This window comes from Hibiscus syriacus, unplaced genomic scaffold (assembly GCF_006381635.1).
Source record: "Hibiscus syriacus cultivar Baekdansim isolate YM2019G1 unplaced genomic scaffold, ASM638163v2 tig00111398_pilon, whole genome shotgun sequence".
Lineage (NCBI taxonomy): Eukaryota > Viridiplantae > Streptophyta > Magnoliopsida > Malvales > Malvaceae > Hibiscus > Hibiscus syriacus.
The window spans coordinates 2,027,148-2,051,795 of NW_024063081.1; the positions used below are offsets into that span (position 1 = coordinate 2,027,148).

The window sequence follows — 24,648 nt, forward strand, 5'->3', positions numbered from 1 at the left end:
TAATAACCATCAAATAAAATCTCATTTCCAACAAGTTCAGACTTATAAAACAAACTAAATGTGTTGTTTGAAAAATTAAAACAATACTCCAAGGGTACAAGTATTGAAATAGAAATTAAATTTTTAGAAAAACTGAGTATCAAGATCAATCCATCATGTGTTATAATTATCGTCAATCATATTTGACTCGAAATAAATAAGTGAGATTAATTTACTTTTATTCTCAAGTTAACTCTTAAATTTGACATAGTCCTTTTTTCAGGTGTCCATTCTTTTTACAAAAGGAACACTTCGGCTCTTTCTTAATGTCAGTTTGGGATTACATTTTAACCTTTCCTTTTTGTTTGGCTTAGACTGATCTCTTTCATTGAGTAATTATCAATGCATTCTCACCTATCTTCAATATGACTGTAGCTTATTCCTAATTCAAAAGTTCATCAGTAGACCACTTATCTCTATTTGTGTTATAAAAGATCTTAAATGACTTATATTGAGGTAGAAATGTTCAATATAAAGTACACTAGGAAAAATTCAGACATCTCAACTTCGAGTGTTATCAGTCAAACTGTTAAATCTTGTATCTTATTAATGTGATCGCGTACATCTTTCACGATAATGAGCCTCATCGATGTGAACCTCATGATTAGGATGTTAACTTACGACTTTTGAGAAGTTTTGAATTGTTTTTTTAATAGACACTTATAGTTCTTGTATATTATCATAGTGCTCAATTGAACCACAAACATAAACAGAAACCTTACTCTTAATGAACATGATATTAAGGCGATTAGATCGCTCCCATTATTATAGAGAGCAAGATCAACTTGAGTGATAGTTTGGAGATGTGATATTACTGTCTTTAAATATATCAAACTATGATAAAAACATTGTCGAACACTTTAAAATAATTATATGAAAAACTAAAATAGTTAAAAGATCTTCTAAACACTCATAAACTTCTAAATTGAATAAAATTCTCTCTTTATATGTGAAATTATTTTGAATGATTTTGGTATTTAAAAACTATGTGCATGATAGATATTTATACTGCTTTTTTCCCATAAAACCACCGAAATCATAGAACATGGGGTAGGGCAAATGTGGAAGTTACTCCCACTTATCACCGAAACCATCGGAATCTAGATTGTTAGGCATTAGGATTAATTAAGTTTATTTAATAGTAATTGATACTAGATTATTTGAATATTATATTAAACTACCTATCCAGTAAGTCCAAGTCGTAATAGAAAACATTGCACTTTTTCAAAATATTTTATTATTTAATTTCTCTCTCTTTGCACTTTTTATCAGCTCATGCCATCGCATTTCCCATATGCACCTACCGATTTCTATCTCTTCACTTCCATAAACAAAACTCTCAGAAGAAAGAAAAAAAATATGGAGAAGCTCATTTTTTTTACTCTCAATAAATTTTCCTGTTCAGTAGTCAAGGTTGTCCTCTCCTTTTGTTTCTTCTTCTTTCCTGCGGTAAATTTCTTGTTCTCCTGTTATTTTACTTATTAATTTGATTTTCCTTTCCGGGTTTGTTTTGTTTTGTTTTTTTCTTTGACTCTTGGTTTGTTTGTGTGACCTCTGTTTTTTTTGTTTGATTATGGAGTTGAGTTATTTGGCTTAAATTTGTAGATATTTTTCTTTGATTTATGATAAATTTTGTACCATTTTTGGATATTTTGATTCCTTTATTAACATTTTTTAAAAAATAGAATCGATGTTGCTTAGAATTATATTATTGGAGTGGTTAATCCCCTTTTCTTGTTCTTTCTACTAAAAGGAAAAAGAGTTTTTCCCCTTTTTTTATTTTATAATTTTGACTGTTTTAAATTCACCCTAAAGTTGGATGAACTACTTTTTAGTTTTCATCCTAAACTCATGATGATGTGAACTCTTTCATCATTATTGAATTTGATTCTGTGTACATCATTATATCATCGAGTTTGAAGTAAACTAAGCTACCCCATATTGGCAGTTGTTCCAATTTTCTTAATGTTTAGCTTGAAAATGAACTTAATTCTCTTGTAAGTTGTAACATTAATCTCTTTCCCCCCTTCTATACGACAGCTATTGAAGTGCAAGTAGTGGAGAAGGGGATCATCTGTGAAGCTGCTTGTCTTAGTTTGATATATTGTTTGCATATAAGATTGTGAATCGGGGAGAAAAGTTTTAGCTTCTTTTCAGCAGTAGTGCGATTGGAAACATGAGTTATGCTTGTGATTTCTGCGGAGATCAAAGGCCAGTAGTATATTGCCGGTCTGATGCTGCCTGCTTATGTTTGTCCTGTGATAGAAATGTCCATTCTGCTAATGCACTGTCCAAACGCCATTCTAGAATATTGTTATGTGAAAGATGCAATTCGCAACCTGCTTTTGTTAGATGCGCAGAGGAAATGGTTTCACTCTGTCAGAACTGCGATTGGATGGGACACGGCACCTTTACCTTGAACTCAACACATGAGAGACAAGCGATTAATTGTTACTCTGGTTGCCCATCATCCGCTGAACTTTCTTCCATTTGGCCATTTTTTCAGCAATCTCCTTCAGCAGGTCAATCTACCTGTGGACAAGAATTAGGTCTAATGAGCATCGATGAGAACATGGAGAGTACTTCCTGGGACCCTACAGAGAACAACATTAGCCAGGATAATACTGGCGTGGCAGTAGTTAATGAAACCTGCAGTACAGATAGGGGAAGTGGCTTGGGTGGGACTTCTTCAATCCCTGAACTCAAATCTGCACGACGTCTGAATCAGACATCTGGATCAAAAGATGCATCATCGTCCAAGGTAAATGGTGAATTTGGAATATATATCATTAAAAAATCTGGACAAACTGTTCTTGAGGTACATTCAGGCCTATGTTACATTAAAAAATCTAGACAAATTACATTTGCAAATGTACTCGTCCGTATTCCCATGACGTTTGATGCTATAAAACACTTTTTTTTATAAGAATGCTATAAAACACTTTAACAGTAAGAGTTCAGGGATAACTGTTCGTTATGGCCAGAAAACGAGCTTTAAGTTAAAGTAGCAAGTAACAACTTTCTTTTCAGATTAGTTCCTTCTGCAGAAGATCTATATGCCAATTTTTGTCCCTTGTTTTTCGTGATTGCTTTTTATGGTGGAAACTGAAGGCACTTCCAAAATATCTTTCTAGTTTCTACTTGAACTTACTTGAGGTTTTGCCTAAAAGTAAAAGATGATTATATTTCAGTAAACCGCCAGTATACCATAATCTTGTATTTATTGGTCTCTTTAGATATTTCCATTTCTTGACCCAAAACAACTAACTTTAAGGTTAATATTCAATAGCGAAGTATTCAGTTAGGCCTTGAATGTACTTCTCAAAAAAAATGTTAGGCCTGTCCTTAATTATAATGTAGAGGTACTTTATTACTTTATTTTTATTTTTGCCATGGTTTCAAAAATTTTGAACCCAATCTCTCCTATTTTGCTTACATTTTTTGCTTTCTGGATTATATATTTATTTTCAATTGAGAGAGAAAAGGGGCGTGTGAAGGTGGTAGACATGATAAAGGGGATGGTTGAGATTATTGATGATAGATATTAAAATTTCAATTTGATCATATATGAAGAGTTATTAGAATAACCTACCGTTATTAGTAATTCTAAAGAGCTTTAGCATTTCGTGCTTAAAGTTCACTTATTGAGATTCCTGCAGGATTCCTTTAATTATTAGCAGAGATAATATGTTCCTTTTTGGAACCTTTGCTAATTTTTTACTTTATTAATCTGCAGTCATGTTGCCCTCCCACAAAGTATCCTGGACTTTCTGAGGATGATCTCTACGATGACTTCAACATGGGCGAAGTTGATCTGAATCTTGAAAGGTATGAAGAACTCTTTGGGATGACTCTCAATCATTCGGAACAACTTCTCGAGAATGGTGGAATTGCTAGCTTATTTGGGACAAAGGACATGCCTGCTGCTGATTCAAACTGTCAGGCGGCGGCGGCTGGTGCTAAGGTTCTCTCATCTCTTTTGGTCTTGCTGTGTGGCATCTGTATTATATTTTTTCTGATGATAGTATAGCCATTCTTCTAAATGCTATTCTTTTTCTGATGTTTTTAAATAGTATTCCTATTTATGCATTATCAGTTTTTGTTGGTTGCTAATACTGTTAATAATCTTGATTTACATTCGTGATTAATGTACCAAAATAAAGTTTACTGTCCTTTCCTTCCATGTGTTGGGTCTTCATTCTGTATGATGAGCAGCAAATGTTCTTATGGTTGGTCCTGAATATTCTTGTCCAGGGCTCATCTGTTGGACTGGTCAGTGCTATCCAGCCAGCATGCAGCAACGCGGCGTCTGGTGATTCCATGATGAGTAATAAAACTGATTCAATTCTGTATTTTACCGCAAGGCATGCCCATCCAACATTTTCTGGCCAAACCGGAGAGAGCACTGCAGGAGATTACCAAGATTGTGGGGCTTCCACTATGCTTCCCATGGGAGATCCTCCTTGGTGTCCTCCATGTGCTGAGAGTTTCAACCCATCAGCAACTAGAAGTGATGCTGTCTTGCGTTACAAGGAAAAGAAAAAGACGCGAATGTAAATATATGCAAATAACCTCTATAGTTGCATAATTCCATCATTCAAAGGAATGTATGTTTAACTTCATACTTACTGCATGATAGGTTTGTGAAGCGAGTGAGATATGAGTCTCGCAAAGCAAGGGCTGATGTGAGAAAGCGTGTGAAGGGACGGTTTGTAAAAACTGGCGATGCCTATGATTATGATCCATTGAGCCCAACAAGAAGCTTTTGAGAGTACAATCTTTTAACCATGCTTACCCCCCAAAAAATGATGTTAGTTGGAAAGAAGTGGTTATATTCTTACCCCAAAATGTTGAAATTGATGCTCGTACTTTCATTTTGAACTATTGACAGGCTCCAGGTTTGTTTCACCAGAAGTTGGATGCTAAAAATGCCATGAATAAACTACCAAGGCCTGGTTCTCAGCTACGTTAGAATATTGATGGATGCTGGGCATCATTCGGCAAGAATCAGCTCGGATCATGTTTTCTCCTGCAGGTTCTACCTGCCATATTACGTTGGAGCAATTTCACCTGCTCAAGTTCATATTATAGTATGGAAAAGAGAATACTGTGTTTATTATGTTGTCAATTATATAACTTCACCTGCTCAAGTCAAAAGAATGGAGCTGTAATTTTGTTCCTTTTTTTCTTTTCTTTTTTGTCTATTGACATATGTATGTATGTGCAGTGGAGAGAGTTTTTTTGGCTGGCAGTGAACAGTTGTTAGGTGAGACCAGAGGCACACAGTTGTAATATTCTCTCTCTTGTGGTTGACGTGTACAGCACAGGATTAATCATACATGCACTTGTGATGAGATTGTGTGTACCTTTATACTAATCGAAAAAGAGATTTACACGTTATATATTCTATGTTTCATCTCTGTGGAGTTGCAGTTAGACACATTTGGCAGTGCATTAGAAAATGACGAGGCAGTGTTTGTCTTGTGAACGGTGAAGTTAAGATATGCTTAGGGATGGACCGAGAAGTTGTTTCCTATAAAAATTTTAAATTATTATATATTGTAAATATTTTATTTATATTTTTTATTAATAATTTATTTTCGATCTATGGAATTTAATAAGTTTATTTTCTCTTAAAATTTTAAAAGTTAATCTCTTTTAACGTAAAATTTTGTATTCGTCCCCTCTATATACCTAATGCCAAAGGTGGTTGTCTCATTTTGATTGAGGGCTCCATCAAAGCTTTTCAATTTGATTGAGTTATGGATGTAATCCCCAGACTGATGCGGATAACTCGATTCGATTTAGGTTGTCACATTAGGGTCATCGGAGCGACTCACTGTAAAAATAGCAGAAAATTTAAAACTTTTTATCAAAACATGTAAACTTATAAAATCATGTCACTATTTAAAAATAAAACAGATTTCCAGACTCGTATATAAAACAAAATACAATTACATGCCCCCTAATCACATGTACCATTCTCTGAAATCAACGCCGGAAGAACTCCCATACTGATGACGATAGTTGCACTGGTACAATTCTTTTAACCTGCAATGTTGAGTAATATAGTGAGCTTCGGAAAGCTCAGTAATACAGAACTACCAGATGATGCTGATGAACGTGCAGATACAGATAAATATTTATATATCCTTATTGTTTCCGAAAATTTACAGACTTTTATGCTGAGCAGAGATCCTACTGATATTTCAAGTGGTAACGGACAATGAGCTTTCAGTTCAGAGAAATATTTCGGATAACTGAGTTCAGGAGATCAGAATAGGTTATCTAGTGTATTCCCAAAAACCATGTAACTTTTCAGATCTTTTTAAAACATATATATATATATACCCCCATCCATCACGTACAAAATGTGTAGGTTCCCCAGAACCATACAACCCCGTCACATCTAGTAAGGCCCTAAGCACACAGCCGATGAGCCGACAAGTAAGGCCCTGAGCACAAAGCCGAGGAGCCTCCAAGTATTCTTCCTCCAATAATACCCCCAAATAAAACATGTTCCGTCCCTAAACGGATATATCAAAAATCAAAGCATAATTCATATAAAATATCACATCAAAATTTAGGTCAAGTATTAGATTAGAATCCAAGTCAAGTATCAGATCAGAATACACGTCAGATATCATATCAGAATTAATGTCAAGTATCAGATCAGAATTCAAGTCGAAAATCATATAAAATATTCATGTGAGTAGGGAACACACCAGAATTTACAGATATTATTCAAAGATATTGGATAATCTTAACAGGTAGAGGAACACAGATCTTCAGTATACCGATAGAATATCGGAATTCAGAATCAATATTGGAAGAGTTCAATAACTGACGAAATCATCAGTTATTCAGAATATGACTTGAGCCGGTAAGGAAGAAATGAAGATTCAGGACATTTACAGTATATGTCGATTAATCGGATTTTCTAACAACTCCAGATGAATAGTTCCCAGAACTAATGCTTGTCAACTGGTCAATTCATTATCCTTTCAGGGTATTTACTTTTTAATACCAAAAATTCTTATCCATAGATCATCTTCGGAATCATCGCTGAATAGATCTTAAAGAAACTAACAGATATACCAATGCTCTTAATTTCGTTTCCACACTTCCACGATATCATGAAATGTTGTCGTGCTTGATTTTGTAGTTCATGACCCATAAGAACATTACATCATGTATGTTCATTAACGTTTTCAGACTCATCCAAATCACTAATTTAATCCATAGTCATTGAGGTTACTTATTTCACTTAGCAGTCAAGTCTATTTCAGATACTTCGGGGTTTTTCAAGGTAATTAAGACGTTTATGAATTTCGGATACATATTGTACTTCCGTTCAATTCAATTTGATCTTCGTGGTTGATTTATCTAACAAATATCAAATTCTTACTGTTGAATGCGATCTAGAGTTGAGCTGAATACTTCCAAAATTATCATCGAGCCAAACTTGAGAATACAAACACGCATTCAAGCGACATCTATGTCGTTCAGGTACTGATATAACACTGGCATTAGTTGCTTGGCTTAATATGTGATCTGTAACTTTTAAGAGCAATACCACATCCATGTTTATTTGGATTCCTTAATTAATCCAAGACATTTCCTTAGTATAGGCCATAAGGGTATTTTGGTTATTTTGGTGTTCAGATTATTCCAATCATTACAGAGCTCAAGGATATCTAATCATTCCTGAGCTTGGTGATATTCTTGAGTCATTTCCATTACAGGGGTATTTTGATCATTGTACAGATTTAGTGTAATTTAATCATTTCCTTCCGTCTGATCTTACTATTAAATTCAATCTTATCATTTATTTCAGTCATTTCGAATAATTCTGACAACAGAACAGCCCCGACAAATTGTTCTGCAGGTATTTACTCATAACTCAGATATTTCCGGGTCAAGTGCCTTCTCAGATTTTACAAACGGTATATCATGAAATTTTTCTGCACTAAATCAGGATCTTAATAATCAAATCCGTACTTAATCGAGTTAAGTATGAATCCTCTAACTATTTTCTCATTCAGGGTTAACTCAGACTATTCTACCTCTTAAGGGTATTTTTGTAATTTCTTAACCAGATAATTTCGATATTAGCTCTTAACGAAAATAATTATAATTTAGAGATCCTATGATTAATTATTTTCCCGAACATTCTCTGATCTTGAAATTATTCCTTAACAAACTTCTAGTATCTTGCACAAACCCTTTTTAACGATAAAACCCAGTTATCCAAATTTTCTAAACAAAACTATCATTTCTTATGCACATATGTAATTATATAAGATCAATATGTCCTTTCAGAGTTATTAACCAACTTCCAGGGATAATTTTTGACATCCTACAACATAAGGGTATTTTCGTAATTTTACCCTACCGAAGTATTCTCATAATTTCTCATTCAAGTACCTTTAACATTTAACATTTGATGATATAAAATATAAGTTACAAATCCAGGGTTGATTTCTTTATCACCAATCACAAACTTGTAAATTTAATTCTAACAATTCCTTAATCTCTTATAATAGTCATCTGAGCCATATTCAGTTACCTACTTGCTACCGTATTCGTATAAAATGTAGATCTTCATTAATTACACATATGAGACCAAACATTTCCATTCATGCATTTACCAATACCAACATGTTCTATAAAGCATAAGAGGTAGTAAAGTATTACCTCGATTTCCGTGCAATATTGATCGACCATAAAATTCCATTCGAACGCCCTCAATCTTGAAATAATCTTCCAATATTTCCTCGGATTCATACCAACAGAAATTACATAAAAAACGGAGCTTAATTATGAAAAACAGATCGAATCGGATGATAAATAAGTGAAAAACAGCTTACCGGGTTAGAATTTGGCGAAACGGACTTCGGATCCTGATTCAAGACTTCGAAAGCATAAAATATGACTTTTCAAAAATTTGGAATTTTCGGTCAAAATCAAAGTCAACGGGTTTAACTGACAATTTTGAGGCCTTCGGGTCCGAATTTCGAAAACGGACTGCGGAATTGGATTTGGATCGTTGAAAAATGTCAGGATAGGTATACTCGGTCAAAGTCAAAGGTCGTTTAATGCCCGGTCAAAGTTTTGGTCAACAATGGTCAACGGGTCAGGTCGGGTCAACGTGTCGGGTAAATGGGTCGGGTCACATCGGGTTATAATCGGTCAAACAGGTCAAAACAGGAGCAAAACTAGTCAAACCAGTCATTTTTTTCCTTCTCCACGCGCAGTGACGGCGCATGGGGCCCCTTTCCGGCTGCCTAAAAATCACGAAAAAATTCTTAAAAATTATTTTGAGCGATTCCGAGATACTTACAAAGCTCGGTTCACAATTTTGAACGACAGAGAGCTCGATTTCAACAAATCAAAAACTTTGACCGCTTCATCTCCTCACACGCCACCGTCGACGGAGACCAATGATGACATCGGTAGACTCGGAACGATGCAAGGAACACGATGGTGCGGGAGGTGTCGTAAACAGATCATCGGATCGTCGTGAATCGATGAAAAACCAACTAAAATCGGGTTATTACCGATGATACTTCCGACTAAAATTAATGACAAACGGTTATGATTCATGACGAAAGGTTTAAGGGGTTTTGTTCCTCGCTCGACAATGAACACGATGGTGGTTTCGGCTCGTCGATCGGAGGTCGGATGGAGAATAGATCGGAGTTGAAAGTTGTTGATCGGGAAAGGAATTTTGAGTGTATTTCTGCAGAAATACACGGGGAAATGGGGGTTTCTATTAACTCCTAAAGAAAAATAGTAAAATCATGAGTTTAGCCACTGAATTTCCTGTACTTCTTAAAACGATATGCCAACTTTGAAATTTTATAATTTAATCCACTGTTTCTTTCAAAATACAAATTAAATCCACCACTTTATAATTTCTTAAATTTAACCCCGAAATTGGGGTGTTGCAATTCTCCCCTCCTTAAAAGAATTTCGTCCTCGAAATTCATTCATGTCACATAATTGTAGAAATAAAACTTCCATCATTTCTTTCATATCTTTCATGTAGCTCTTATAGAAATACATATCCTCCACTAATCCTTAACCAGTTGAGTATACATTCTTAGTAGAACTCTCTCTCATTTAATAAAAGAATTTGAACGAAAATTCACTTGAGTAATTAATTCAGTATTGGTCATGAGAATAGGCTCATAGAGCAGTAGCATATCTCAAATTCATTTTCGGAGTCGAGTCAGAAATATTTTTTCCCCAGATAAATAACTCTCATATGGCTCGTGAGGTACTTCACAACATTTAGATAGATGTTATTGGTATTCCTTTTTGTACAAGTATAGCCTTAACGGATAGAAACTTCGGTTTACTCGTTACAGATAGGGACTCAGCCCTAAAGTTTCGGCTCAGAGAGGTACGATTGTAGTCTAGGGTCATGTATTGATCAGACATATTTTGACATTCGACAAGCCAGTCTAACTTGAAAATTTTGATTCAAACCATAGCTCTGATACCACTAAATGTAACCCCCAGACCGATACGGATAACCCGATCCGATCTGGGTTGTCACATTAGGGCCACCAGAGCGACCCACTGTAAAAATAGAGGAAAATTTAAAACTTTTTATCAGAACATGTAAACTTATAAAATTATTTGTCACTATTTAAAAATAAAACAGATTTTCAGACTCGTATATAAAATAAAATACAATTACATGCCCCCTAATCACATGTATCATTCTCTGAAATTAACGCCGGAATAACTCCCATACTGATGACGATAGTTGCACTGGTACAATTCTTTTAACCTGCCATGTTGAGTAATAGAGTGAGCTTCGGAAAGCTCAGTAATACAGAACTACCAGATGATGCTGATGAACATGCAGATATAGATAAATATTTATATATCCTTATTGTTTCCGAATATTTACAGACTTTTATGCTGAGCAGAGATCCTACTGATATTTCAGGTGGTAACAGACAATGAGCTTTCAGTTCAGAGAAATATTTCGGATGACTGAGTTCAGGAGATCAGAATAGGTTATCTAGTGTGTTCCCAAAAACCATGTAACTTTTCAGATCTTTTTAAAACATATATATATATATATATATATATATATATATACCCCCATCCGCCACGTACAAAATGTGTAGGTTCCCCAGAACCATACAACCCCGTCACGTCTAGTAAGGCCCTGAGCACACAGCCGATGAGCCGACAAGTAAGGCCCTGAGCACAAAGCCGAGGAGCCTCCAGGTATTCATCCTTCAATAATACCCCCAAATAAAACATGTTCGTCCGTAAACGGATATATCAAAAATCAAAGCATAATTCATGTCAAATATCATATCAAAATTTAGGTCAAGTATTAGATTAGAATCCAAGTCAAGTATCATATCAGAATACATGTCAGATATCATATCAAAATCCATGTCAAGTATCAGATCAGAATTCAAGTCGAAAATCATATAAAATATTCATGTGAGTAGGGAACACACCAGAATTTACATATATTATTCAAAGATATTGGATAATCTTAACAGGTAGAGGAACACATATCTTCAGTATACCGATAGAACATCGGAATTCAGAATCACTATTGGAAGAGTTCAATAACTAACGAAATCATCAGTTATTCAGAATATGACTTGAGCCGGTAAGGAAGAAATGAAGATTCAGGATATTTACAGTCTATGTCGATTAATCGGATTTTCTAACAACTCCAGATGAATAGTTCCCAGAACTAATGCTTGTCAACTAATCAATTCATTATCCTTTTAGGGTATTTACTTTTTAATACAAAAAAATTCTTATTCATAGATCATTTTCGGAATCATCGCTGAATAGATCTTAAAGAAACTAACAGATATACCAATGTTCTTAATTTTATTTCCACGCTTCCACGATATCATGAAATGCTGTCGTGCTTGATTTGTAGTTCATGACCCATAAGAATATTACATCATGTATGTTCATTAACGTTTTCAGACTCATCCAAATCACTTATTTAATCCATAGTCATTGAGGTTACTTATTTCACTTAGCAGTCAAGTCCATTTCAGATACTTCGGGGTTTTTTTAAGGTAATTCAGACGTTTCTGAATTTCGGATACATATTGTACTTCCGTTCAATTCAATTTGGTCTTCGTGGTTGATTTGTCTAACAAATATCAAATTCTTACTGTTGAATGCGGTCTAGAGTTTAGCTGAGCTGAATACTTCTAAAATTATCATCGAGCAAAACTTGATAATACAAACACGCATTCAAGTGACATCTATGTCGTTCAGGTACTGATATAACACTAGCATTAGTTGCTCGGCTTAATATGTGATCTGTAACTTTTAAGAGCAGTACCACATCCATGTTTATTTGGATTCCTTAATTAATCCAAGACATTTCCTTAGTATAGGCTATAAGGGTATTTTGGTCATTTTGGTGTTCAGTTTATTCCAATCATTACAGAGCTCAAGGATATCTAATCATTCCTGAGCTTGGTAATATTATTGAGTCATTTCCATTACAAGGGTATTTTGATAATTATACAGATTCAGTGTAATTTAATCACTTCCTTCCGTCCGATCTTACTATTAAATTCAATCTTATCATTTATTTCAGTCCTTTCGAACAATTCTGACAACAGAACAACCCCGACAAATTGTTCTGTAGGTATTTACTCATAACTCGGATATTTCCGAGTCAAGTGCCTTCTCAGATTTTACAAACGGAATATCAGGAAATTTTCTTGCACTAAATCAGGATCTTAATAATCAAATCCATACTTAATTGAGTTAAGTATGAATCCTCTAAGTATTTTCTCATTCAGGGTTAACTCATAATATTTTACCTCTTAAGGGCATTTTCGTAATTTCTTAACCAGATAATTTCGATATTAGCTTTTAACGAAAATAATTATAATTTAGAGATCCTATGATTAATTGCTTTCCCGAACATTCTCTGATCTTGAAATTATTCTTTAACAAACTTCTAATATATTGCACAAACCCTTTTTAGTGATAAAAACCAGTTATCCAAATTTTCTAAACAAAACTATCATTTCTTATGCATATCTGTAATTATATCAGATCAATATGTCCTTTCAGAGTTATTAACCAACTTCCAGGGATAATTTTTGACATCTTACAACATAAGGGTATTTTCGTAATTTTACCCTACCAAAATATTCTCATAATTTCTCATCCAAGTACCTTTAACATTTAACCTTTGATGATATAAAATATAAGTTATAAATCCAGGGTTGATTTCTTTATCACTAATCACAAACTTGTAAATTTAATTCTAACAATTCCTCAATCTCTTATAATAATCATCTGAGCCATATTCAGTTACCTATTTGCTACTGTATTCGTATAAAATGTAGATCTTCATTAATTGCACATATGAGACCAAACATTTCCATTCATGCATTTACCAATACAAACATGTTCTATAAAGCATAAAGGGGTAGTAAAGTATTACCTCGATTTTCGTGCAATACTGATCGACCATAAAATTCCATTCGAACGCCCTCGATCTTGAAATCATCTTCCAATATTTCCTTGGATTCATACAAACAGAAATTACATAAAAAAACGGAGCTTAATTATGAAAAACGGATCGAATTGGATGATAAATCAGTGAAAAACAGCTTATCGGGTTAGAATTTGGCAAAACGGACTTCGTATTCTGATTCAAGACTTCGAAAGCATAAAATATGACTTTTCAAAAATTTGGAATTTTCGGTCAAAATCAAAGTCAACGGGTTTGACTGGTAATTTCGAGGCATTCGGGTCCGAATTTCAAAAAACGGATTGCGGAATCGGATTTGGAACATCGAAAAATGTCAGGATAGGTATACTCGGTCAAAGTCAAAGGTCGTTTAATGCCCGGTCAAAGTTTTGGTCAACAGTGGTCAATGCCGGTCAACGGTCAACGGGTCGGGTCGGGTTATAATCGGTTAAACCGGTCAAAATAGGAGCAAAGCCTATCAAACCGGTCATTTTTTTCTTCCCCACGCGCAGTGGAGGTGCGTGGGGGCACGTGGGGCCCCTTCCGGCTGCCTAAAAATCACGGAAAAATTCTTAAAAATTATTTTGAGCGATTCCGAGATACTTACAAAGCTCGGTTCACAATTTTGAACGGCGGAGAGCTCGATTTCAACAAATCGAAAACTTTGACCGCTTCACCTCCTCACGCGCTACCGTTGACGGAGACCAAGGATGACACCGGCAGACTCGGAACGATGCAAGGAACACGATGGTGCGGGAGGTGTCGTAAACGGATCATCGGATCGTCGTGAATCGATGAAAAACCAACTGAAATTGGGTTATTACCGACGATACTTCCGACTAAAATTAACGACGAACGGCGACGATTCATGACGAAAGGTTTGAGGGGTTTTCTTCCTCGCTCGACAACGAACATGATAGTGGTTTCAGCTCGTCAATCGGAGGTCGGACGGCGAATAGATTAGAGTTGAAAGTTGTTGATCGGGAAAGAAATTATGAGTGTATTTTTAAAGAAATACACTGGGAAATGAGGTTTATATTAACTCCTAAAGAAAAATAGTGAGTTTATTCACTGAATTTCTTACACTTCTTAAAATGGTCTGTCAACTTTGAAATTTTACAATTTAATTCATTATTTCTTTTAAAATACCTATTAAATCTACCACTTTATAATTTCTTAAATTTAACCCTTAAATTGGGGTGTTACAGTTATGGCATTTGTCTAAAACAGGACGAAGTTGGGATGTTGATTGCTTTGAAAGATGGAACCTGTTGGAAAGTGAAGCTGCTAACTTTGAAAGATATTCTTTATACATCAAAACAATTTTAACTCTCAAATCAAACTAAATAATATATTTACATAAGCCAACTCACTTTCAACAATGTATTTGTATTTTCTGCTTCACAAGTTAAGATTTGATTTGCTTGAATTTGTTTGTTTTTTCTATTAAAGGATTCAATTTTTTAAGTTCAGTCGTTCCATTAAAGGTATATTCGTACTAATATATATCATATAAAAAATTAAATTTATAATAATATAATGTAAATATTAAAATATGTGTTAAAGTGTTCGTATGTAAAAGAATAATTTTTTATATAATTATATATTTTAGCATTATTTTATTTATTTATTAATGTATTCTTTTTAAAAAAAATAATTTGACATACATTAGATTTTATTTTATTATACTAATTACACGGGTAAAAGAAAATAATTTATATAAATATATATTCATAAAATTTAATTTATTGAATGTTTTTTATTAGTAATAATAATTAATTTATTGAATAAATAAAAATATAATTTTTTTACAATCTCGAAAAAGAAAAGCTTACAAATTCTAAATTAAAGAATTATATTAACCAACCATTTCTACAAAAATTGTCAAAAAGCACAAACTAATTGCAATAAAAAAAGGATCACGTGAGGAAAAATTTAGAAATTCAACCAAAATTTAAAAAAATAAACAAATATCATTTTTTATAACGAAGATAAACACCATTAACACTAACATAAAAATAAAATAATGATGATTCATAGATAAAATGACTTTATCACAATATAGATGTGATGTAGTTTCTTATAAAAAAAATGACGTGATTGAGATAGTTATGAACACATATTAATACGAGAGAACCAACTTTAAGGTTAACAACAAATATAGATCAACAAGATAACTAAATAAACAAAAGACAACAATGAATTAAGCCCTAAAAAAGAATTGTTATAAAAGAAAACAAAAACTATATACTATATTCATAAGAAAATAAAAAATATATAAATAAAATAATAAAACTCAAATATATAAATACAAAAACTAGAAAGCTAAAAAAGAAAAAAATTAGATAAATATGACATAATATTAAATGATATAATGGGAATAGTAGTTTGAGTTAAAGACGGACAATGTCGCCTTTTAGAGCAAACAATGTAAAAAAAAAAAACTCTTAATTAAAAGAAATCCTAATTCAATGAATAATTATAAATGAAGTAATGAAAGACTTGTAAGTAAATTCATCTATTATACGTTATATTAACAAATATTAATTCTTAGTTATAATAAAATGAAAAATTCTCATAAAAATAATTATCTTTTAATATATTTTTAATTAAATTAATATAAATTTAACTTATAATTTTAAAATAATATAAATTATTAATATTAGAATGGATGGGACAAAAAATTATGTACAAATGGACAAGCCAGTTGTTAAATATATATTTTGGGAATTGTTGAACATACATGTCTAGATCTACAACAGCTCGGAACCGAATCTAATTTACTAATTTAAAAATGGAGCTTTGTAGGCTTAAAGGCACCAAATGACTAAACTGAAGTAAAAGACAGATTGACGATATAAAGTAACCACCATAAATATGCCGCAAAACCCGGAATCCTAACCACAGTTAAGCTGTGGGTGTTTGCTATATAAGCCGAAAAAGGATCCCTCATCAGCCATTGCCAAAAAACTTAAATTTTTCTATTATGTTAAGAACCCAGTTTTCTTTTCTCTATGCTTCATCCATACCATTGAAAGAAAAGTTAAAGTTTAGCTCTTGGGACATTTACTGATCATTTTTGTGCAAGTTTCTTTGTGTAATGAAGCCAGTGATGGATAGTAATTTAACTTTGTGGGTTTCTTTTTGTATTGTGGATGAATATGCTAGATCTTGGTAGTGGAAGAAAAGCTTAACCCATCTTCCTTATCAATGTTTGTACTAATTATTTATTCTTAAGTCATTTAAAAAATATGGAACCTCAGGACCATCCTGGTTCTTTTTGCAGGTTACCTGGGTCATCACTTGTTGTTTGAAGGTGCCCCCCCTCTCTGCTTTTAGGGTAATTTCCAAAATCATTTGTAGTGATCTTCCACCTCTTTTAAGTTTGGTTCTTGTATCTTCATTTGAGTTGTGGAATCAATGATTTAATGATTTTCCTTTTTGGTTTGAATAATTTGATGACTTTTGCATTGATTGCCATCTTTGTATGGTGTTCTAATGTTTGTTTATATGTTTTCCAGGTCATATATGTTAACAAAAGAGCGCCATCATTTCCATCCCTTCTTGATTAGTTCCTTGGCTATTGATTAACCTTGAATAACTCGAATTGCACGTCTCCTTTTCTATTTTGCATAAAAAAAATTCTAGCTTGATACAAAAAATGGGTCTCTCAAGTCTCCCAACTCCATCAGAAGGAGTGCTATGTATACTCTTGGTGAACACAGCTTTATCCATATCTATAGTTAAAGGCATAATCCGTTCGATCCTTCACATTGTCGGTATCCATCTCTCGTCGTCATCCTCCTCCTCAGATTCTGCTGAAAATCTGTCGGAACCTTTTGAGTTCCACCTCAATACTCCTGATAGTTACATTGAGGAGTTTCGGAGTAAGACCCCGGCGATACAGTTTGATGCTGTGTATAGCTGCAAGCGGCCACAGCATGACTGTTTGGTTTGCCTGACTCAGTTCGAGCCGAAATCGGAGATCAACCACTTGTCTTGTGGCCATCTCTTTCACAAGGCGTGCTTGGAAAAGTGGTTGAATTATTGGAATGTTACATGCCCTAAATGCAGGAATCCTCTGCTGCCTGAAGGTGAGGCTTCCTGCTTTTGGTGAGAAGGATATTACTAGACATGCAGAGTTAAGGTAACATCTGTGTACAGCATGTTTAGTATACATGCAGTATATAAATTACTGCTATCATCGTAGGTTTCGAGTTAAGCAAGTGTTAATTGTTACTCGCGAGTTTACCTTGATGTGGTGATATGAAGTGTTGCTGAATCGATGCCCTATATTGTCAGGGTTTCTGATGTTACATGCAGTCTCTATAGTTCATGGAGATTTTGTTCTCTTTATTACAGCCTTGTTCATGGAGATTGAGAAGGTTATCCAACGTCATGTCTGCAACAATAACAGCCATACAAATACTGCACGCTTCTCTGCTTGTACTACAAAATATGAACTCTGATTTTGTCTCTATATTATCAAAACATCTGTTCCCAACTCTCATGAGCACCACCTGCGGGTTTGGCATTAACTCGATTTTAATTTTCATGACAGACATTTGAAGCAGATTCATGTCGAGTAACATCAAGGTGGTGTCGAGTTTTTGACCTGAGTTTTTACAAAGCTGCATCCATAAACCACACCAGAGAGGTTAACTTGAAGACATCACCATCGAAATGAATGTTTCCATGTGGCCCCTGTTCTTTGATGATCATTCATGTATTTTCTTGACATTTTCTTATGACCTAAAAGCCCTTACAATGGACTAAATCTACTTATTAAGGCAAAACAGTAGTACCCGGATCAATAAAAATGCAAGAATCAGTAAAAATATTAACGCTCCGGATCAGGGTTCATAGATCATCAAACTCAAAATGCAGCGAGTGATTAGTGAACTTGCCTTTTTGAAGATGAAGCTAAATCAGAAGAGAAAATCAATGAAAATTTACAATTATTATGGCTAATAATATTATATCAGAATAAAATTAATTGGTACAAAGCATAATTAGACAAAAAATTATATTGTTTTGATCAATTATGTTAGGTTCAAATGCACTTACACACCTACTAATTTCTGATTTAAAGGCCCAAGATTTCTGCATTGTATACAAAAAATTAACATGATACATGAAGTTGTAGCATTGTATTGTAGTATTCTCATTGCACACAAACCACCGAAGAGTAAGTTCATCCATAAGGAAAGAATGATAACATAGTTAAAAAAAAGCTAAAAATAAGGATTTACAACTACTAATTACTTTTACAGGATAATAAGTTAACTGACGTTGATTCAAGGTTCAAGGGCATGGCTAAAATGAAGTAGCAAATCTTACAAATTTACCGACAAAGCATCTTGCTTCAATAAATAACATGCCATCTGGAATTCCTTATGGATTTGTTCTGAAACTGCGGCCCTCGTTTGACTGTGAGTCTGCCTTAGAGGGGATATTGTATCCCTGGAGAAGATCGCGGATCTTGGAATAGGCCAACATCTGTGAAGGATCGCCTCCAATACTGCTCTGTGATGCACGTGAGCTCTCCTGCAGCTTTATCTTTTCAAACAAATACTTCTTCTCAGCCTCTGCCTCGCTCAAGCGAAGTTTGAGGTAACTGCTAGTATACTCTTCTTCTGATTTATCAGACTTGGCAAGTGCAATACTCTGAAGCCTCTCAGCCTCTTGTTTTGCTTCATTGGCCTTGAGCTGGAACATATCAGCCTCTGCGTGTTTAAGCCTTACAATTTTCTCCAGCTCTTCTATCTGCAACTTCTTTTTCTCCCTCTCCAGCTTCAGTTCTGCCACTTCTTTGGCTTTGTCCTTGAGCTCCCGCTCACAAGCATCAAGGGCCATGCGAGCTTTCTTGAACATCCTCAACTTCTCATCAGCCACCATTTCCATCTTCCTTATGGCCTCTTGCACTACATCCGCAATTTGATTGCATGCCTCTTGGGGTGCTACCAACCCACCACCTTCCCCATTTTCCAGGCTTGTTGAAGATTCCATATCAAGCTCTATAGAGAGGTATAACAATGAATTTTTAGAGGAAAAAAATTTGACAAGGGCAAGCAGAATTTCAGCAAGAATAGCACATATCAAATTTGCAGAACACTTACATGGACCAGAAAATTAATTGAAACCAAGTCGACAGAAAGCCAGATGGAAAAAAACACAGCATGCACTGTATAGAAACCATTATAAATCATTCATTTCAAATAACTTTCACAATCTAGTTCTAGCTGCCATCAGGCTCTGATCAAATCCTAGTTAGGACTGGTTTCTTTTGTTTTGGACCTTAAATCATGCTCACCATTGGCAATGCAGGGTTACCATACGGTTGATGAAGAAATGATTATGGCAACTAAGCGGGGCTTCCCTACTTTTGGAATTAAGTGTGAAAAATAATTCTCATGTTCATTAAATTCCATTGAAAGAAAAAAATGCATAACTGAGCATAGAACTTTCATTCCCACACATTTTTCACCGATAACTTGCAAGATAAAATAATTAGCACATGTTTTACCTTGGAAAAATATTAATATTGATCTGCAAGCTGTCGACCCTGCTAGTCCACCTCTCATTTTTTCTATAAGATCCTCACACTTTGAAAAGAGTTTCTTCCCTCTGGGGTCATCACTTCCACGAAAAATCCTACAAACAAAATCAAGTTCTCTCATGAGAGCCTCCCTATCCCAGGCTGGAGCACAATGTTGGAAGACATCTTTAACCCAACCCAACAGCTCAGATGTTCCATTGCAAGCTCGGCAGCGGAAAACCATTTCAGTAGGATCAGCTCCACTCTTAGCATAAGGACCCATACAAATTTGACCATCACGAATGGCACAATCTGTATGAGTCCAATGGGAACAAAAATCGCAACCAATCCAGCGGCAGGTATTTACTTCAAAATCAAACTTGTTACAGATAACACACATACAAAGATTGCAAAATCCATTCCTGTTGGCACATATTTCACAGGCGCAATCATCTGCGGGTAGCTGGTTTTGGCATGCAATATTTCTGCATCTTTTGTACACAAAAACCTCAATGAGAGAGGTTTGGGATAGACTGATGTTTGGATGCAAGAATGCCTGAATTCCCATATTTATTGCAACAAGGATCTCAAGTTGTGCCCGGTGTGCTCTAATCAATGTTTTTGCTGTTAAATCAGATCTGCTTTGAACAAACTTCTGAAGAATCAAAAATTCCTCTCGCCTTTCTGAACCACCATTACCTTCTAGAATAGTCTTGAGTTGATTCTTTAGCTCATCTAGAAACACATCAGGTAGGTGATGCATCTTTTCAGAGATAACATCGACTCTTTCTCTTGCAATGTCTCGAAGAGTTATCTTATCAGCACTAGAAACATGGAGAGTAACAGACTGCTTGGTGCCATCATTTTCAGTTTTCACATTTACCATCTTCTTTGCTGTGGCAGCATCAGCAGTAAGAGTCTCTCGAGAGGTAGCACTCTCAGTAGGAGACTCGTGGATATTATCTGAGTTAAATCTGGGCTCTTGGGCATTAGGAAATAGGTGAGGATCTGAGGAGACCAAGGACAATGAAGTCTGTAAGCTCCCTGGTTGTTGTTGTTGACGTGGGGGCAACACCCTCGACATATGCTGGTGGTTAATATTAGAACCAGATGATGTTCCCATCAATGAAGTCCCAGTTTCTCTGCAAATAAAAGCAACTCTAATGCATCATCACTCATGATCCAGCACAACTAAACTTGAGCTTCTTTATAAAATAAAAAAAATGTTCCTCGTTGATTTTTGCTATTTTCCTTTTTACCCCTTCAAGAGTTGCTTTAAAAATAAAACAAACAAGTCAAAACAAATAAACAATGTCTTATTTGTTCAAAATGAAGACTTGATTAACAATTTAAAAAGTGATTCTATTCCAAAAGAATTGCTCCATGTAAAACTAAGATCATACATTTCAGCAGAAAAGACCACATAAAAACATTTCTCTGTACTATGGGTAAGGGATTCTCTGGTGTCAATCAATATCGATATCCAAGCACTGCCTTTACAAACCTACCCAAAATTTGTTCCTTCAAACAAAAATCTTCTGATCTCGTACCATCAATCATACTATACAGATGGTCAAAACCCTAATCTGAGTCAACCCCCAGCTAGAAAACAACAATTCGAAATTCAATCAACAAAGAAAGCCTTAAATTATTGAGAAGCCTGAAAGTACGACCACCAACCATCTTATTTCGTGAATCAAACAAGGAAGAGAAATCAAAACTAGAAACTCGTGAAAGAAAACCCTGTAACTTAAAAGAGTGCAAATGAAGAAAAGATAATACCTTTAACAGAGACCGGAGGAAAGGTCCGACCGGAAAAGAGCGGAGGAGAGATCAGATTGACCAAAGTCAAGAGTGCTGCTGGAGGAAATGGTGGGGAATTTGTATTTATGTACTTCTTTGATTCAAAGGGTTATATGATTGCTTCCTTATCTTGTAACGCTGCTCACGTTGAATCCTGGATGCCTACTTTCAACGAACGACAAAGTCAAATTAAAAATAAAATAAGTGTAAACTACCTCATATACAATTGAACTTTAAGTCTAGTATTGTTTATACCATTAAATTTTTAATTTTTAAAGTTATAATATTAAACTTTGGTTTTACCTTTAATTGTGTCATTGGGCGTTAAATTTGAATAGTAAGATGACATAGATGGATCTTTTCAACACTATGATGTTAATAAAATGACATCGTTTTGAAAATAATTATTTTTTTCGTTTTAAGCACTGAATTTTATGAGTGTATCAATTTTGTCATTAAATTTTTAATTGATTTTATTTTTTGAAATTGTATCGTCGTCAACAGTCAATCAATCCCGTCACCAATCATATTTTGTGACAAGGTCAGTACCAAAAGGTTTGTATTTCACTCATCTTTCTTCTCTTAACATTAATTTTTCACGAAGTTCACTCAAAATCAACAACAAAAAAGCTATTTAAAATTTCGACGTGCTAGTATCTAATATCTTCTGATGATCATCTGATGAATCTAGTTTTGAAGTATGTTGTTTGTCTTCTCAATATGATACTTCTCGCTATTCGAATTTTCGATCAAATACCCAAAATCCCTCAAATCTAAGAAAGTAATTAAACCCCTAAAAAATATAAAATAAGAAGCACACACACTAACATCGATATGATAAGACGAAGCTTCTTAAAGAAACCATATATCTTGAGCCCATCCTAGTGATAAACCACCACACGAACCACGCACATTAACATCGATTCCATGTGGAACATTTTCTTCTCACATTTGCCATTTTAACATCAAATAGTTTTATTTTAAAGATAATCAAAAATTTGGGGACGACTTCCCTCAATTTATTTCTGAAATATTTAATAATCTGCAACTGTTTCAGATCACAGGCATCCCACTTTAAGATTTTCATCAAGCCTAATTGGCTTGTTGAGCAAGGTCTGCTGATGAAATAGTATTGTCGTCATTCAATAGATTGTTTTTATTGTTTTCGATTTCCGTCATAATAAGTAGACTTGAAAAGATAAAAAAATGAAAATATGATAAAACGTGTTACGAGAATAGAGAAAACGTGTTACACGAGTAGAGAATTATAAATTTTTTTTAATAAATTTGATGTTGTGTTTCGTAATTTTCTATGTTCGATTTTAATCTTTAAATTTTGCATTCATCCATAAATGTTATATATGCTCTAAGACATATATTCAAGAAACAAACATTGGCAAACATACAAAAGCGGAGGGGAAGGTCAGCGCTTCCTTCACAAACAAAACCAATACTTGATTCTTTTAATACCACAAAAGTATCCATGGAACAGTGTTATAGTCAGTTCCAATGTACAAAACAATAAGCAGACCAACAAGGCAAACATTAAATATTGCCGGCATCCGATTCTGTGCTTACGTTATCTTTTCATATATGCTTTACGATGCAGCCGCATGAAGCAACTTTACAAGCAGCAAAAACCCACAAAACTATGCTACTAAAGTACAAGAAAGCTCGACATTATAGTACAACCAAACATCATGTAAAAGAGAACATCCCCCATAAAAGAACCTGCAGTTTAATTCCCAGTGATTATATCGATTTCTCTTCTTTGAATATATTTGCACATTTCTGATGGTTTAGCTACTTTGTAAATTATGATTTTGCTGCCAAATTTAACATCCACTCTTGCCTATATACATTTTATACTATGGGGTTTTGAAGATGTACGTACCAGCAATGTATCAGTAAATATATAGTTCTATTACTATTTCATTTCTTAATTACAGACCAAAGGAAACAAAGAGAGTAGGTTAAGGATCGGATTTCGAATCTTAAAATTTACAGTCTTTTTTCCACATCTCGGGGCTACAGATGAAGAGAAGTATCAACGTCACAAGTCTCAAACTTGTTTGATGTGCTTGAAGTTTCATGAGGCCATAAGCTTGTTGATGATGCCGGGATTGCCATTGCTCTGAAATCGGTTCGCCTACCGTGCGAGCTTAGTCCAAGAGAGAGTGATGAATCCTGATGGGGTTGTTGCCTATATGGTAAATTCTCCGCCGCCGACCTGTTAGGCTCGAATCGCATGTCGGATTCGGATAACAGTTTCAGAAGCTCTTTCCCCTCTCTCTTTTCCCTATTCTTCTGCAGCTGTCTAAACCTTTCTTGCAAAAGAGCAATGGAGGAACTAACGACTGTAGGATCACCACCTTGTCTACCCATTACAGGAAATTAGATATGAAAAGAAGGAGAAGAAGAAGAAAGAGAAGCCTTTTTGTTATATGACAAACTGGTTGATGATTAGATGTATTTATGGGGGATGGTCATTTACTGTTAAACACATTAATGTATGGATTTGTTGTTGGGTTTTTCCAAATGGTATTAGGTGAGAATCGGATGTTGTGAAGCCAAATCCAAGAAGATGAGTTAATGAGGAGGTATAGTTCAAAGAGTTTGTTTAATGGAGGAGAAGTGTGAGATATAAGATTCCAAATGAATTTGGGAAGTAGTATTTGGAAGGATGCTTGGTGAGGGAATAAATGGCTAGGTCATGCAGCTATGTTTTTAAAAGAAACCAATTATATTCACTGCCACGTTTCCTTGC

At 34.6% G+C, this 24,648-nt stretch overlaps 3 protein-coding genes across 9 annotated transcripts; 2 read left to right on the top strand and 1 right to left on the bottom strand.

Annotated features, from left to right (window-relative positions):
• Positions 1 to 2,097: 2,097 nt before the first annotated feature.
• LOC120161264 (zinc finger protein CONSTANS-LIKE 9-like) lies at positions 2,098 to 4,836 on the top strand. Its single transcript, XM_039171530.1, has 4 exons — positions 2,098 to 2,800; positions 3,776 to 4,003; positions 4,294 to 4,592; positions 4,679 to 4,836. The coding sequence occupies exons 1-4, from the start codon at positions 2,216 to 2,218 to the stop codon at positions 4,806 to 4,808; spliced, it is 1,242 nt and encodes a 413-aa protein (XP_039027461.1). The 5' UTR covers positions 2,098 to 2,215; the 3' UTR covers positions 4,809 to 4,836.
• An 11,872-nt stretch (positions 4,837 to 16,708) lies between these two features.
• On the top strand, positions 16,709 to 18,389 carry LOC120161265 (probable E3 ubiquitin-protein ligase XERICO). Of its 7 annotated transcripts, none has more exons than XM_039171534.1 (4): positions 16,709 to 16,752; positions 16,827 to 16,880; positions 17,062 to 17,634; positions 17,843 to 18,389. In XM_039171534.1, the coding sequence occupies exons 3-4, from the start codon at positions 17,202 to 17,204 to the stop codon at positions 18,007 to 18,009; spliced, it is 600 nt and encodes a 199-aa protein (XP_039027465.1). In that variant the 5' UTR covers positions 16,709 to 16,752; positions 16,827 to 16,880; positions 17,062 to 17,201; the 3' UTR covers positions 18,010 to 18,389. The 7 variants fall into 7 exon arrangements, with proteins under 7 accessions (XP_039027465.1, XP_039027466.1, XP_039027462.1 ...); XM_039171535.1 differs by lacking the exon at positions 16,709 to 16,752 and having other exon boundaries at positions 16,794 to 16,856; positions 17,843 to 17,986; positions 18,102 to 18,389; XM_039171531.1 differs by lacking the exon at positions 16,709 to 16,752 and having other exon boundaries at positions 16,794 to 16,856.
• A 397-nt stretch (positions 18,390 to 18,786) lies between these two features.
• On the bottom strand, positions 18,787 to 22,001 carry LOC120161330 (OBERON-like protein). Its single transcript, XM_039171607.1, has 3 exons — positions 21,861 to 22,001; positions 20,067 to 21,220; positions 18,787 to 19,557 (listed from the first exon to the last, which is right to left on the bottom strand). The coding sequence occupies exons 2-3, from the start codon at positions 21,199 to 21,201 to the stop codon at positions 18,935 to 18,937; spliced, it is 1,758 nt and encodes a 585-aa protein (XP_039027538.1). The 5' UTR covers positions 21,202 to 21,220; positions 21,861 to 22,001; the 3' UTR covers positions 18,787 to 18,934.
• Positions 22,002 to 24,648: the final 2,647 nt, after the last annotated feature.